The 16,839-nt window shown below is 41.9% G+C and overlaps 2 protein-coding genes across 3 annotated transcripts in view; one reads left to right on the plus strand and one right to left on the minus strand.

Moving 5' to 3' along the window:
* Positions 1–4,077: 4,077 nt before the first annotated feature.
* LOC122651506 lies at positions 4,078–4,539 on the minus strand. The gene has a single exon (XM_043844916.1). It carries the CDS (start codon positions 4,537–4,539, stop codon positions 4,078–4,080), a length of 462 nt encoding a protein of 153 aa, XP_043700851.1.
* An 11,937-nt stretch (positions 4,540–16,476) lies between these two features.
* Positions 16,477–16,839, plus strand: part of LOC122670110 (serine/threonine-protein phosphatase 2A 65 kDa regulatory subunit A beta isoform-like) — a 56,648-nt gene continuing 56,285 nt past the window's right edge. For both annotated transcript variants that reach the window (XM_043867079.1, XM_043867086.1), the window contains exon 1: positions 16,477–16,696. The gene's annotated coding sequence lies outside the window, so the exon portion shown is untranslated. The remainder of the gene's footprint in view (positions 16,697–16,839) is intronic.

The raw sequence follows: 16,839 nt of genomic DNA on the forward strand, positions 1-16,839 counted from the left end.
CTGCCATTTTCTCATGTTATCTTTCATCGATAGGTGTGGTGCTATGAAGTTCTAGGGGTTCATGTTCCCTCTTCTCCTGATGAGACCATTCCTTACATCCCTAGAGTGACATGTTGGGGGACATTGAGGTGTACCATCATCGATGAGTTACAAGTGCGCCTCCAGCTTAATGACCTAACAATCAACTGGGTAATGTTAACCCTTTTCTTTATATTATTGCTTCAAATATGATGATTGATTTCTATGAGCATGTCTACCAAGTCCATTGGCAACCTTATGAAGAGGAGGAGATTGATGATGAAGGTGATCGGGATGAGTACACATATGCCCTTGCACTCACCCAGAGGCGAATAATTTTTGAAAGTCCGGCCGGGGCTGAGCTTTATCTGGGAGAGAGGGTCACTCTTTAGTGGCATTCTACCCAACTGGTACCTCGTCCTCCTCCTTCCCATATGCATTCTGTCCTTCTATCGCCTGATATTGATGAAGTGAGGATCGGGATCCCTGCATGGGGTTGACCTTGGTTGATTGGGATTATCAAGAAATTCTCTTCCGAGAGATGGTTTGTGTTCAACTGACTCAAGAGGGCCCTGTGGTATTCTTTTGAATTTTGCCCCACTTGGTATCCTTTTCTTTCTTGTTTTAACAATCCTGCTTCCTTCTTCTTTTCACAGTATCCAGGTTGTCCTTTAATTCCTGGTGCATACGGGATGCTTCCCTCATATAGTTGTAGCATGGATTTTTGCCCTCCTCAGAGCACTAGTGCTGGGCTACGCATTGTTGGGATGAGTGACCTTATTCTAGGGTATCGAGGATGGACCATCTTTTCCCTATCTGATACCAGTCTTCATACTGTTGTTTCTGCCTGCAAAGTTTCTGACCATGACCTAGGGCTCCCTCTTCCTTTTGATGAAGTAAATCATTTTTTACCTTTTTGCTTCCATTGGATTCCTCACTCTTGATGCTGACTCTGGTCTTTTATCATAACAGATTAATGTTGAGCGATACATTGACATGCGTCAGATGCAGGCGAGCATGGATGCAGTACTTTCCAATCGGACATACTATGTTAAACAGCTGGTGAGTGCTTTCTTTCTTTTTCTCTTTTCCTTCTACCTTTCTTCTTTTCCTTTTCTTACTTTGGGATCTTAACCTTTTGAAATGAACTCAATCTCATCCCAATTAGAGGGGCCACCTTGGCGATATGAAGGATTCTCGAGATCATTATGAGAATTGCACCCATAACTATGCTGAGGAGAACAGACATCTTGGGAGACAGTAGGCATCCGCAAGACTCACCCCTACCCTATTCATGCCGCATGATGGTGAGAGCGGTGATGATGATGGCGATGAGGGATATGGTGATGGTGATGATGAGGAGGAGGTACCGGATACTGAGACTTTGTCCCTCAGTGATGAGAATTAGTCTCTTCTCTCTCCTTCCTTATTACACACATTTTCTTTATATTTTATGATGTTGGATGAGATTTGGATGATTTTTCTTTATTTTATTATGCATATGGAATGAACAACATGTTAGTTTTATTTGAGACACTTGCTTTTTCCTTTGCAACGCACAATTCTAGATATTTTTATTTAATCCCTGATCATTACATGCATGTTAATGGTAGAGGGTTAAGGGGAACCAAAAAGTGGAGAATCGACACGTAGACCAACAATGTCACCCCGTAATTACATATTTTAACCATAGTTTATCCAATAGACTCACAATTTTCAGTGTCAACTCTTCTAGTGGCTGAATCTTCACTTCCATCATCTTGAACGATGACTGGTATTATGTTGGTACTAGATGAGGCAAGTGGAAAGTAGCATGAGTCAAACCCATTAACCTCACCGTATTGTGACCTGGAGTTCTGAGAACTAGGGTTTTCATGTCCCACCAATGGCAGTTCCATTGAATCTATTCGTCTATTCTTTCTTCTAAATACTTCTTCCAATCCTTGATTGCATGGAATTCCTCTGTTTCTCTTTGGACTTGGAAATACTTTGGTTGAAATTTGGCATCGGGTATAGGTTTAACGAACCGTAATCTCTCCATCAACCATATCTGCAAGATGGTGGGTGATCCTATGCAATAATCCATTCCATATCTCCGAGAAGCACTCATTTCATCCAGATGCTTAAAAGTCTCTACCAGTATGGTGGGGACAATGTCGCACCCATCTAGGAGTTGCCAAACAAGGTCTGCAACTACAGGAGGAACACCCCTCTTTAGAGTACATAACAAGTATCTCCCAATCATGCAAAATAGGTATGCCGTCCTTCTATTCTTCTGTTGATTTCCTTTGATTCCGTTTTATCTGGAGAAAATCCCTGCTACTTTCAGAATATCCACTTTTCTATAATTCATGATTTCTTTGACTTCCCTCCTGGTTCAGCTGAAGAAGTCTTGTAAAACTTCTTTGTAGTTGCTACGCAAGGGGGCCAAAAGAGTTTCCCGGTGGTGGTGAGAGCATGCAAGCTCAGAATTCTTCAATCGTGGGGGTTATCCTTACTTCTCCAAATCAGAAAACATGCAGTTCTGGATCCCAACATCGGTGTGCTTGTCGGAGCATGCCATGATGAATCTCCCTGCACATAATCTTTCCAAGGACCGGCAATTGGTCGTCTTCCAGAAGAGTGGGATCATTAGAATTCATGTTAAGGGTACATTTTTGCAAGATCTCATCAAGGGAGGTTGCTTTCTGTGGGTGACGCATGTTACCTGCACTCAATCGAAGAGCTTCCTTAATAAACTGGAATGGGTCTCTTTTCTTTTTTCTTTTTTTTCTCTTGTTTTTTTTAGACTGAAGGATTAGTCAGATCCTATTAGAAACACATGGAAGGATGCCAAATGGTGGATTTTTATCCTTCTTAAAATAGACAGCAATGTCGAGTGGCAGACCTGGCGGGAAGGGTTCTTGAATGATAGATCTGTTGTGTGGCAGAATTAGAGGAATGTCCTTGGTGGGGATTGGCTGTTGAGACCGCACTTGAGCATGCTAAGTTGCCTACATATCCTTTGAAAAGGAGTCAGGTCAAACATAGTTCATGTAGATCAAATGACTACACGAAATATTTTTAAGTTGGTCCATATTGACAAAGCCCTTTAGATCCTCTCCATCCAAGTCAGCAAGACGAACTGCTTGTCCTGCCCTCACGTAGTAAGGTCCGCTCCAATTAGGCTTGAACTTGCCCCTTGGGTCATGAACTGGTGCTCTTTGTTCTCGAAGTACCAAATCTCCTTCTTCGATGTAGCGTGGGTGGACTTCTTTGTTGAATGCTCTTGCCATCCTGAGTTGGTACTTCTTGAGGTGATCCATAGCTTTCATCCTCTTCTCATCCAGTAGGTTAAGTTCGTCGTGTCTCGCTTGCATCCATTCTCCTTCAGGCAATTTGCTTTCCATCAATACTCTGAGAGACAACACTTGGATTTCTACGGATAGCACTGCCTCCGTCCCATAGACCAAGAAAAAGGGGTTGCCCCACTAGAAGTTCGAATTGAGGTTCGATAGGCCCATAACACATATGAGAGCTTATCTGCCCAATCCTTATGAGTATCAGCCATTTTTTGCAATATGACTTTGACATTCTTGTTGGGTGCTTCCGCTGCCCCATTAGTCTGTGGTTTATAAGTCATAGACCGATGCCTTTGGATGCCAAACTTGGTGCAAAATTTGTCTGCCTTCCCCTAAAAATGTGCTCCTTAATCGGATATAAGGGCATGTGGTACTCTATATTTGCATATAACATTCTCTTTGATGAACTTTGCTACCTTTGCAGCTGTTAGGACAGCATAAGACTATGCCTCTACCCATTTAGTGAAATAGTCTATGGCCGCAAGAATGAATTCATGTCCATTGGATGCCTTCGGCGTGAGTTTCCCAATTATGTCAATGCCCCATGTGAAAAATGGCCAGGGATCGCTTAGTGAATGGAGCTCCATCAGAGGAATGTAAATGATGTTGGCAAATATCTGGCCTTTATAACATTTCTGCATGAATGATGCACAATTAACTTCTATGGTTACCCAATAATATCCCATTCTGAGGGTTTTCTTGGTGAGCATCCTGGCATTTATGTGCGGCCTATAGATTTCCTGGTGAATTTCTTCCTGATTACTCGGGCTTGGTCCTCGTCTACGCATAGCAATTGTGTGCCGTCATAAGATCTCTTGTACAACAGGCCACCTTGAAGTATAAAATGTGTGGTGCGCTTTCGGAACTGCTTTTGTTCACCTGTCGTGGAATTCAGAGGATATTTTTTCTCTTTGATGAAATCAATGATGGAAATGAACCACGACCTCCCATCAGTTGTCAGAGCATTTACTAACTCTTCATGTGCTGGTTCATACCTCCTATCCACCAAGAATGGGCGGACTTGAGTTTTTGGATTGCATTCAACCATTGAAGCCAAAGTAGCTAAGGCGTCGACGAATCTGTTATTGTCCCTTAGCAAATACACGGAGGTGATCTCTTCGAAGCTCTTAATCAAGTTCTCCAAATGTTCTTGGTAGGGCTTAGGCTTCTCATCCTTCATTTTCCACTTCCCTTGAGTTTGACAAGTCATGATTGATGAGTCCCCATCGATTCTCAGTTTCTTGATCTCTAATGTCAGGGCAGCTTCGAGACCGATCACACATGCTTCATATTTTTGCAATGTTGTTGGTGCAAGGGAAATCTAGCTGGAATGCAGATGACAGATAGAGATCATTGGGGTTATCAACAATATTCTTGTCCCATATCCTCTCTGATTGGTTACACTGTCAAAGTACAATTGCCACCAGTCTCCACAGTCTTCTTTCTCCACATATGCTAAATCCTCCATCTAGGAATGAATCTTCTAGTGGCTGTGAATCTACCCTGATTGGGTACGCAGCTAGATAGTCCAAGATCACTCATCCTTTTATGGATTTCTGATTGACATATGTTATGTCAAATTCTAATAGAAGCAACAACCATCTGGCCATCCTTCCTGTCAATGTTGGCTTTTCGAAGAGGTACTTAATCGGATCCATCCTTGAGATGAGCTGGATTTGATGTGCGATCATGTAATGTCTCAGCCTCTTGGCTGCCCAAACCAAAGCAATGCACGTCTTTTCCAATGGGGTGCAATGAGTTTTGTACTCCAATAGTTTCTTGCTTAAGTAGTAAACCGTGTGTTCTTCCCCACTCTTCTGATCTTGTTGCGCCATCATGGATCCCATGGAAGTTTTGCCGACAAATAAGTACAGTAATAGTGGTTCGCCCAATATTGGCGGAATAAGGACGGGTGGATTCATCAGGTATTCTTTGATCCTTACGAACGCCTCTTGGAACTTGCCATTCCATTGATTTGGTTCTTCTTTCTTTAGGAGCTTGAAGATGGGTTCACATATGGTGGTTAGCCGGGCTATGAACTGAGTTATGTATTGAATTCGTCCTAAGAAACCCCAGATTTCTTTTTCTATTTTTGGTGCTGGCATTTCTATTATGGTCTTTATCTTGTCAGGATCCACTTCTATCCCTCTCTCACTAGCAAGAAATCCTAGGAGTTTCCCTACTGTTGCTCTGAACATGTACCCCTGAGGGTTCAACCTTAGCTTGTATTCCTTAATTCATTCGAAAAACTTCCTCAATGCTGCAAAGTGCCCCTGTTAAGTGACTAACTTGATAATTGTATCATCCACATATACCTCCACTTTCTTATGTATCATGTCATGGAGAATGGTCGTCGCTGTTCTTTGATACATTGCCCCAGCATTCTTCAAACCAAAGGGCATTACCTTGTAACAGTGAATTCCCCATGGTGTAGTAAATGTTGTTTTTTCTCTATCCTTTAGACACATACTGATTTGATTATATCCGGAGAATCCGTCCATGAATGACAATGAGGCATGTTTTGCCATGTTGGAGACCAATATGTCAATGTGCGACAAGGAAAAGTCATCTTTGGGACTGACTCTGTTGAGGTCCCAGAAATCCATGCACATTCTCACCTTCCCGTCTTTCTCGGGTACAGGGATAATATTGGACAACCACTGAGGATATTCTGTCCCTTGTAGAAACCCTACATTCCACTACTTTATGACTTCTTCCCAGATCTTCTCACTTTATTCAGGTCGCATCCTTCTGGGCTTTTACTTGATTGGCCGTGTATCTAGATAAGTAGGCAGTTGGTGTTGCACTATCTCTGGATCGATGTTGGGCATATCTTTATATGACCAATTGAACACTTCTTGGAATTCCTTCAACAGGACTGTCATTTAACCAACTTCCTCTTTGTTGAGCTAGGCACCAATTTTAACCATTCATGTTCATTGTTCAGTTCCCAAATTTATGGGGCATACATCCTCTCAGACATGTTGGGCCTTTCTTTGCTTTAGTTGCTTTATTAGATGGTGATGTTCAAGGATATCCTCGTCATCAAAAGAAGAATCAAAAGAGGAATCAGATGAAGACGAGACATACTCGGAATGGTGATTTCATTCATGATGAGAGTGGGAATATAAGTAAACTCAACAGACTAGAAGGTACTACCTTCCTTGAGTACAATAGACTCATCGACAGACGGGACTATCTCGAAGTTGACCACTCCTTGGGACTGTATTTAACTAAACCTTTCAGAGACACTAATCCAGTTTATAATTAGCATTGGGTGAATTAACAGATAAGGTTTCGGCCCCTTTTCATCCCATGCAGAGATCATAGCTATTTCAAATAATCCTCCGATGTTTAGTTCTTCTTCAGTAGCTTTCAGCTTCATCTGCTCTATTTCGAGGGTGATCCAGTTGACATCATCCTAAAAGAAGATTTCAAACCCAGGTTGGAGACTTTCATTGTCATGAGCGAACCAAGGCTGAATGCTCCCGCAATAAGGGAAGCTGTCACCTTCTTTGACAAAATATTCGTTCAAGGTTTTAAAGTACGGAGATGGTTTCTTTATCTCAGCAGCGCTGGCCTTCTAACATTCTCGGCTCATTTGCTTAGGACAACTTCCCTTCTTCGGTACCTTGTATCCTAACCCTTGATGGTTGCCATAGGTCAGAAAGTCAGGGAATTGTGGAATCCCTTGTTGGTTCCTTCCTAATCCGAGCCCTAGGAAATATCCTATATTGTTCAGCTTTAGAATTGTCCCACACCATGTGGACGGGTAACTGGATGAAATTATTTCCTTCATTTCTGAGGCCATTACACTGATTGCCCGAATCTCAAATCCTCCCAGCTGGATATCTGCTGGAGCTTCCCCACCTTCTTCAATGCTTGCCAAGGTATGGACTATTTCTGGTTGCCAAAACTAGTGATCATTTTTCCTTCATAGATAAATTTCATTTTTTGTTGCAAGCTTGAGGCTATTACTCCCACAGAATGCAGCCAAGGCCGTCCCAACAACATATTAAAGGATGCTTGTATGTCAATCACTTGACATTCCATAGTGAATAGAGCGGGTCTGATTCGGATGTTCATGGTCAAAATACCCAAAACCTTCCTTCTTGTATTATCATATGCTCAAATCGTTTGAGTGGAGGGATTCGTTTGGGTGAGATCCAACCCTATACAACTTGTAGCTTTGAGAGGTATGACATTGAGAGCCGACCCATTGTCAATCAGAACTTGAGGGACTTGGTTCCCATTGCACTCTACTGTAATGTGTAGAGCTCGATTATGGCCCTTTCCTCCAGGCGAGAGATCATCTTCAGAGAAGGAGAGAGATTACATAGCGTAGGTGGCCCCCACGATGTGTGAGAGTTCTTCTGGACCCATTTCTACCTGAACTTGAACCTTGTTGAGTGCTTTCAGAACTGCTTCCTAATGTAATGGAGAAGCCATTAATAATCCCCAAATAGAGATGCTAGCTTGTGCCTTCTTCAGCTGGCGCAACACCTGATTTTCTGGCTCGTACTTAACTTGGTTCGGAGTAGGCGCATAGGGCTTTTCTACAATCAATCCCCTATCTTTGATGTTCTTTCCACAACCTTGGGTTCCTTCCCTTTTATGATGAGCTCTACTGGGCCCATTTCTTCATCTTGTAAGTTACTTTCAGTTATCACAAGGGTTCCCACCATGGGACTCTTCCTTCTTGGGCTAGTGACTTCGCATTCTGCTATCAAGGCAGCTGACCAGGTAAATCTCCTCTCTTTTTTTTGTTTTCTTTTTTTTTTTTTTATGTTATTTCTCATCAATTTAATGATCGTAGTTTAACACCTTTGGGCGGTAGTGCTCAATCTTTGTTTATTTTCCATGGGAATGTTCTCTTGGCGGCCTTTCTCCTTCGTATTTTGGCGACCTGAAAGAGATAGTCCCTTTCCATATTTTCTGTGGAATCAAAAGGATCTTCCCACATTTTTGGAGGAACTTGCTTTTTAGGGACTCCGTTGACTTCACATATATGATTTCTGATTCTAAACCAGTCATTTTCCCAATGTCTCATATTCAAAATTTCTGCCATATCAAAATCAGTCCTCGAATGGAGAATGCAATGCAATTGGTGTCCTACCATACTTGAGACCGACCCTTCTGGTGTCCAGTAAGAATGACATTTTGCAAGGTCATGGAAGACATAAAGGACATTCCATTTTGCACATTCGGACAATTGCTCGAGCCATTGAGTCCGGGTTTGATATCTGAGAAGAAACCTCATCGTGTTCGATCGAGGGATAGAATCAAGATGCAACTTATCTTTGCTTATATAAATTATCAATTCTTGGACTCGAAAGTTGAATACCACCTTGTACCCCTTACACAAGTATGAAAGAAAGCAGAGGGCTTCTGTGGTCAATCGATAGAGGTTCCTTATCTAGAAGATGTTGAAGAATGGATAATCCGGGTAAATGGGAGTCCTTGGAGGTCATCATCCCCATTGTTGAAGATAATGACTTCCTGAAATATCTTGAGACAATTTTCACTCCTTGGTTGTAAACCTTGATGCATGATCTGTTCCTAGAGATGGGTAGGTAGTTGATTAATTCGAAATTTCAACTCCACCAAGATATCTTCTGGCTTTCTTAGTCCCTCCATGCTGACTAAGGGTATCTGAGCCTAGATTAATGATGTGGGATCTAAACTCGTTGTCCCTTCTTTTAAGACATTTGCAGACCCAGTGGACGATCTTGGGGAGAATGTGTCGATAATCTTGAGACTCTGGGGGTAGAGATATTCATGGTACACCCCATGTAGATTCTCTATGATCATCCCTACTTGTTTTGCCTCTGTCAAGTGGCTTTGTATCTTTTTAGTTTCTTTACGGATCCTTTGACGAAGTCGGAGAATCCTTCATTCGGCTCTTACCTTAGCGCCTCCAACTCTTTTCTTTCCTTCTTGCTCTTCTCAATTCGTGCTACTAGGATAGCCCTATAGATTCGAGCGTCCATCAACTTCCACTCTTGCTTCACAAGTTGAATCAAAACTGTTGGATCTCTGAAGGGATCTTCTTCTTTTAACATATTCACCTTATGATTTGGTAGAGGGTTAGTGGTCACATTGGGCTGTTGACCCATCTTTAATTCAATTTTCCTGCATCTATCAGATCTTGGATTGCATGCTTGAAGTATATGCATCTGTCTGTCTGATGATCCTTTTGATTATGATAGTTATAGTGCCACTCTGGCTTATATCCTAGAGGTGGATTGGCTGTATTCACGGGCAGTGGTGGTACGACGTCCAATATCGCTTCCTTCTTGAGTTTGAAGAAGAGGCGAGTGGGTATCATATTGCCAAAGGTAAACTGTTTGGAAGGGGTTGACTACTCAATTTGGATTACCAAAGGAGGAGCAACTATTGGTGAAATTTGCTTCTAGGTGTACTGATAACTGCATTCACTTTAGGGCCTTTCCCTCTTCCTCCTCTATTGTTCTTGCCAGAATAAGATCCATAAGCTTCCTTGGCTGAAGTCTGGGCCTGCTTCCCTTTGAATAATTTGTCCTCAATGCACTTTCCAGTAGCTATGAGTGCTTCAAAGGTTTTGATGTGCTGACAGTAGAGGCGATTGTGATACTCTCCATGCAGGTTTTCCAATATGATTTCAATCTGTTCTGATTCATTCGGGCGGTTTCACATCTTGGATGCCTTTTCACGGAATCTCATGATGAAGTTAGAACATCCCTCGTCAGCTCCTTGCCTCAGGGTTTCCAACTCGCACCGGGTGATGTCCACTTCAATGTTGTAGGATACTATTTGGTGAATGCCTTTACAATTATTGACCAAGTTTGAGTTTGAGTTTGATCCAATTGGGTTAGCCACCTTAGAGCTGATCCCGCCAATGACTAAAGGAATGCTTGACCTATTTGATTTTCTATGAGAATCCACGACTTGGCCATGGTAATGAAAATATTCAAGTGAGCTTGATGATCCCCTGTTCTGTCGAACTTGTTGAGCTTCTATTTGAAATCTTTGGGTATTCTTTCTCTAGCGAAGCAAACCATGTCTTCTCCTGGTTTCTCAACAGTCTTTCCTTTCATTGCCATTTTGAGCTTCTCAACTTTCTCCCTCATCTGCTTCTCCCTTTCCATTTTTGGTGGCTCTTGGGGAGCATTGATGGCTATATTCTCTTCTTCTATCATGATTTTGGATTGTGCCCTAGACATCGTTGAGGTCACCCTTGGCTCTCCAGGAGTTGGCGCATTGTTTGCTCGAGATTGACCTTGTATTGACTGGACCAATTGCATAACTAGCTACTTCATATCTATCATTTCTCTCCGCATGTTAACCATTTCCTGACTCAATTCTTCCTCTGAAGAACTGGCCTCTGGTGGACCCATGGTGCTTGTAACAGGGGGTGACCTTGTTGGACTCTGTGTCGGGGGACTAGAAGTCAAGGGAGGTGAACCAGAATTTTCAACAAGCTCAAAAGGTGGAGCCTGGTGGAGATTACCCGGTTCAATCGACCGCCATGACGGTTCCACACGAGTAACGGGGATTTTCTTTGTCACGGAATTGTGCCTTACAAAGGTGAAAGGGGACAAATTTAGGACTCAAGTGGGGAGATTCATTTTTTTTATCTTGTTTTAATATTTTATATTTTTTTATTTACAAGCAAATATATACACGCATATATATATATATATATATTTATATATATACAAATAAAGTGACAATTCGCTTTTACTCTCTCGATTCTATTTTGCTCAGGTAGTCGATGGTAAGGTTTACATCCACGTTCAAAACTGCTCGAGAATAACCCTTTTGATCTTGTGATATGATGCAAGTTTGCCATAGATCCTTCGTCATTTAACAATTCTCGGAGATCAAATTTGAATCATCACAAGGAGATCTAATCGAGGACCTCTCAACGATCTACCTTTTCCTAATACAGAGCACCTCTCATCAGAATTCTACCATTTTCACATTATTTAAACAGTGTATCTTTCTCCAAAGGATAATCGAGGCTACATTTTTTTTTTGATTCACTGATCCAAATGGAAATGCGACACATATCGAGGGTCATTCGAGGGATAAATAGAATTCTTCCCCTGATTGGTATTCTTCATTAAGAGAAAGTATATTGCCGAGCGTTCCACTTTCAGCCTGAAAAAGCTACAAGGTTAGTTTGTGGTGTATCCTAGTCGTATATGGTCTAATTTCCTATATGATGCATGCAATAGGTAGGCTAATAGGACAAAATAAGGTCACCCTTGACGGGACTGATATACCTATCACTCATGATAGCGAATTATGGGTACGTGGTTCTTTTGATATACTTGGGGAATCGATCACGCGATCTCAGAGTAATTAATCTAGTGCCCTTTTTGAGTAGCAGAGTACCCCACGACACACTAGTGAATACGCTCGTCTGTAATTCTAGACCCGTACAATAAATATCAAGGGTTGTGGCTTTGATCGTGAATTACCCATGACTACACATGGGTCCAACGACTAACCACGAGGATGTGTGTTCCCATGAAGTATTGTGTGTGCATGATAGTGGTGCATGAAGCGGGTATCATACGATCTCAGAGTACTTAGTATGATGTGCCCCACCTCCCCGTGGGTAGAGGCATAACAGGGAGTACCATCGTCGTTTGATTTCACTTCGAACACGATGCATGATGCAATTAATACAACAAAAGGGGTTAGTCAAACATGTCTCAACTCAACAATGCAGAGGGAGAAAAATTCTTACGTTCAACGGTAGCATCTAGTATTGAAAGTTTGACCATCATTAATCCCCAGTGGAGTCTCCAATGTGAGGATCTATAATTTTCCCCTTTTTTGTGGGCTTTAGTCGCGAGGAGGGGGGTTGGTTGTGCTCCTTGGTTGGAGAGAGACGGAATGCGTCTTCTTAGGGGTAATGATTATCAGGGGGATGAGGGTCATACAATAATTATGAAATGGAGTCGCCACCTAGGAGTAGGGCCTAGGACCCATTGGTGTAGCCCTGGAAGGGCTACGAGACTTCGGTTAGTCTGGTCAGAGATTCGGGGTAAGTCGTCAGGTTACGAGAGTGGAAAAGTGTTAGGCACCCACCTTGCCCGGGTAAATCGGTATTTCTACTAGAAGCTAGTTTTCGAATATTCTCCCTTTATGAATGTCCTATACCCACATGTATGGCAAAATAATGATGCACAAGCTATTTAATTAAATTAAACTATGTTACAATAACTACTGTACACTACACTAGAATATTTGAAAGGACTACATTGTGTTGGAATTAAAAGTTAACGGAGGAAATGTATACCTGTACGCTTTAAACAATGCAATTATGCAAGACGGATGGCGTTCCCTAGCTCAAGTGGAGGCAAAAGACTGACTTTGTCTCTTTATCAGACAGAGTAACGACTTGCGGGTATCAGACTTAGGATCTCGGACAGAATAACAATGTTCCAAAGTTTCAAGTGTCGGACAGAGTGATTACACCACGGGAGGTTTCCCAAATTTGGGAAAAAGGGGTTGGAGAAGCCGCACTTAGATAGCTCAGACTTCGGCCCGGGGGACGAGGCTTGAAGGCTCGAAATCGGGTTGGGGTAGAGCCCCGAAACAAGAAAACAAGGAAAAAAATTGGAAAACTAGAGCTCTCGGGGTTCCCCCTCTCCCACAAATTTTGAATATGCAAATGAGGGGGGTAAGGAGAGTATTTATAGACAAAATTGGTCCTTGCGGCGCTGCAGTAACTGTGTGGGGCTGCACGGTGAGGCCGCAGAAAGTGGGAAAAAGGGGAATCTGGGCGCTTGCGGCACTGCACAACAAGGTTGCACAGGCGTGCAGGCCGCGGTGCTGCCCGATAGGACTGCCTGACGGGGTCACGCAGCACACGGCGCTGCCTTGCAGGGCCGCGACCAAGGTGCTACCTGGCAGGGCTGCACAGGGTGCGTTGGGCTGTGCCTTGTCTGCGGGGCTACCGTGCGTACGATATATGCCTTATAGGATGAATAGGGATGTTTGCTGTGTTTGAAATTTTGGTTTTCAGGGACATTGCCATCATTTGCGTCCGATTGTCGTCATCGCTAGAGGGGTGACAAAATTCAGCATCTACAGAAATACACTAATGATAAAAGAAGCTTAGGCTTACCGATTGCCTTCTTGCAGCGGTGGTCGGAGGCCCGGAGTCGTCGAACAAGTAGCAAGGTGCTCTGAGTCAGTCATTCTCTGCTATATCAGTCTCCCTCAAGTCACGGTCTGCAATTGGTCTCTGCCTATCTCTCCCAGTCTCCCTTAAGTCACAGTAAAACTGTACTATTGAAACCCTAAAAGCAAAGCCTAAAATCGTAAAAGGGTTATTTTTTGTGTTTTTTTACTTAACCGAATTATTCATATATAACTCATTTCGTCCGAATAATTCGCAATATTTTAAATAGTTCGTAAAAAGCACGACTTTTTCCAACTTTTATTTTAAAAGCGTATTTGGGGAGAATTATTCATACTATTCAGTATTGTTCGATTTGGTCGAATAATTAGCGAATAATTCACAGAATTAAATAACTAGGGTTGGGAATGGTTTCAAGACTTAAAATATGTTTAAAACACATTAGAATCCAAATAGGTCTGAGGTCAAATCATCCCAGGGGTTTGGAAGGCCTGTGATAGGCTTGAGTTGGACTTTCTTGAGAAGTTGCTTTTGCGTATGGGCTTTTGTTCTCAACTGCTCCGAATGATTATGGGTTGTTTGCATTCTGTTTCTCATTATATTAATAAATGGTGCACTAAGGGGTTCTTTCACACCAAGTAGTGGAATTCGGCAAGGTGATCCATTGTCTCCTGTATTATTTATTTTGTGCAGCCATGCTCTAAGTTGTCTACTTTTGGATCTGATTCTCTCATCCATGGCATTAGAGTTCGGAATAGGGCTCCTCCTATTACTTACTTATTGTTTGTAGGTGATAGTCTTATTATTTCTGAAGTAAAGGCAGATGAGATTTATCATTTGAAGGATATTCTATCTACTTACTGAAAAGCTTCTAGCCAATATCTTAATTTGTCTAAATCATGTTTGACTTCTACACCAAATACTGATCAAAAGTTGAAGAGATGGTTTTCTCGTATTTTCAAGATTCCTTATGGTTCTGCCCCAAAGAAGTATTTGGGACTACCTACTGACTTTGGTGTATCTAAAGCTTCTCTTTTTAAGGATATTACTTCAAAAATTGAAGGGAGAATTCAAGACTAGAAATCAAAGCTTTTATCTCATGCAGGAAAGGAGGTCCTTCTTATGCAAGTATGCATTTTAAATTACTTACTTCTCATCATCTTTATGTAAAGAAAATTGTTGCAAATTTCTTTTGGGGTGATAAGGAGGGACATCCCAAAATTCAGTGGGTCATGGGTTCATTTGTGTATGTCTAAGGAGAAGGGAGCACTTGGTTTCCGGGATTCTATTCTTCATAACCATGCTTTACAGGCTATGGTTTGATCCGGAGTGTTTGTTTTCATGGTTTATGAAGGCTATTTATTTTCCTCGTATTTTTTCCTCAAATCTAAGGCTGGAAATGATCCAAGTTGGGGAGGTCATAGTATTTTGTTCGGTAAATATGTTCTTCTTGAAGGATTGGAGTGGTGTATTGGACCGGGTTTCTCTATTGATCCTTGGTATGACAAATGGATTCCTAGTGGATGGGGATATGAAATCCAACCATTTATTTCATGCTTGGCTGACTTTATTGATCAGGAATCTATGGTTTGGAAAAGAGATTTATTGGATCTCTATTTTTTTCCCGGATGATGTGGATCGTATTTTAAAGATTAATCTCCGCTTATTTCCTACTGATGATAAGCGCATTTGGACAGCTTCTCTCACTAGGATCTTCTCTCTATGAAGAGTGCGTATGACTTGTTATCTAATAAGAAGGATGAGTTGGATCGCCAAAGGGCATCGACTTCTTCTTCCTTATCTACTAATAGAGTCCCTGATGAGGTGTGGCGCGTTGTTTGGCAGTGTAAAACAGTCCCTAAGATACAACGTTTCTTTTGTCGAAGCTGTGTCTCTGTGCTTGCTTCAGGGGAGTCTCTACATCACATGAATATTGCTATTGACCCTACTTGCTGTCGCTGTGGTCTTATTTGAGACGACTACTCATGTTCTTCTTTCCTGTGACTTTGCAAAGGCTATGTGGTTTGGGTGCAGTGGTTACTCGTTCAGCCTTGGATGTTCCACATCTTTCTTCTTTCCTTGGTGCATGGAAAGCTTTCTATATGCATGGGAAGGAATATGGTCGGTGTATGTCCTCTCTTGCATCCTTTATCCCATGGCATACATGGCTAGCTAGGTGTGATACGATTTTTGGCCATCAAAGGAAATCTGTAGATGAGGTGATTTGATCTGCTGTTCGTGCTTTTGAAGAATTTCAAAGCAATTTATGACATGATCAAAGGGATGCGGTTGTTGGTTTTCATTTGACTGCTAATCATGTTTGAGAATGTCCTCCAGCATAAAGTAAACTGTGACGCTAGTTTACTTCATTCTGAAACAAAGGTGGATTGGGTTTTGTTTTTCAAAATCATCAAAGTTTTCCTATTCCGACGGTTTCAGTTCCAATAATTTTTTCCAATATCATGGAGGGGGAGGGGTTGGCTATCCGTTCGGCTTTACTAGAAGGCTTATATGCTGGTTATACTGCTCTGATGGTGGAATCTGATCATATGGGTATCGTTAATTATTTACAACATGGCGGTGGATCGATGATGTTGGAGGTTAAACCTATTTTGGATGATATTCTTTATATTTTTTCTTCTTTTGTTTCGTATTCTTTTGCTTATTATGTTTCAAAGAAGGTAAGTAGCTTTGCTGACTCTCTGACTAGGAGGGTTCTATCGATAACGTGTACGATAATATGGCCTAATTTCGATCCATGGATTGTGGGGTTTGTCACTTCTCCACCCGTGTGGATTACACGTTAGATAAATAAATTTGCTCTTTCTGCAACCCAAAAAAAAAAAAAAAAAAAAAAAATCCCTACCAATACGTATCCCTGTGAAATTAGTACCGCTGCGCCCGAAGACGCATAGGGGGATTTGGATGATTTCTTTCCAATTTCGTATTCCAAAAAGAACAAAACAATCGAAATCCCGACCTTAGGGAGTCTCTCTCCCCCGTAAATCTCCCGACGGAGAAGAAAAGGCACTTCGAGACAGAGGCAGCCCGTCGGAAGATATTCCAAGCAGCACTAAACGATCACCCTTCCTCTCTCTCTCTCGGTCTCGTTTCATAGAGACTGCATTCACTTCCACGATCGGATTCTCTGCGCTAGGCTTATGATTTCTTGATTTTAGGGTTTTTGTTTTCTTTCCGGGTAATCACTCGCATTTCATTCCTGTCGAATCATTTCCTCATTCTTTCTCAACTTTTAATTTTAGTGCTCCTCCCAGATCTTAAAAACCGTCCCGATCCAGCTCTCAAAGATCACATTTTTAGAGATTCCGCGGAAATTATTTA

The sequence above is a fragment of the Telopea speciosissima genome, chromosome 1 (genome assembly GCF_018873765.1).
Source record: "Telopea speciosissima isolate NSW1024214 ecotype Mountain lineage chromosome 1, Tspe_v1, whole genome shotgun sequence".
NCBI lineage: Eukaryota > Viridiplantae > Streptophyta > Magnoliopsida > Proteales > Proteaceae > Telopea > Telopea speciosissima.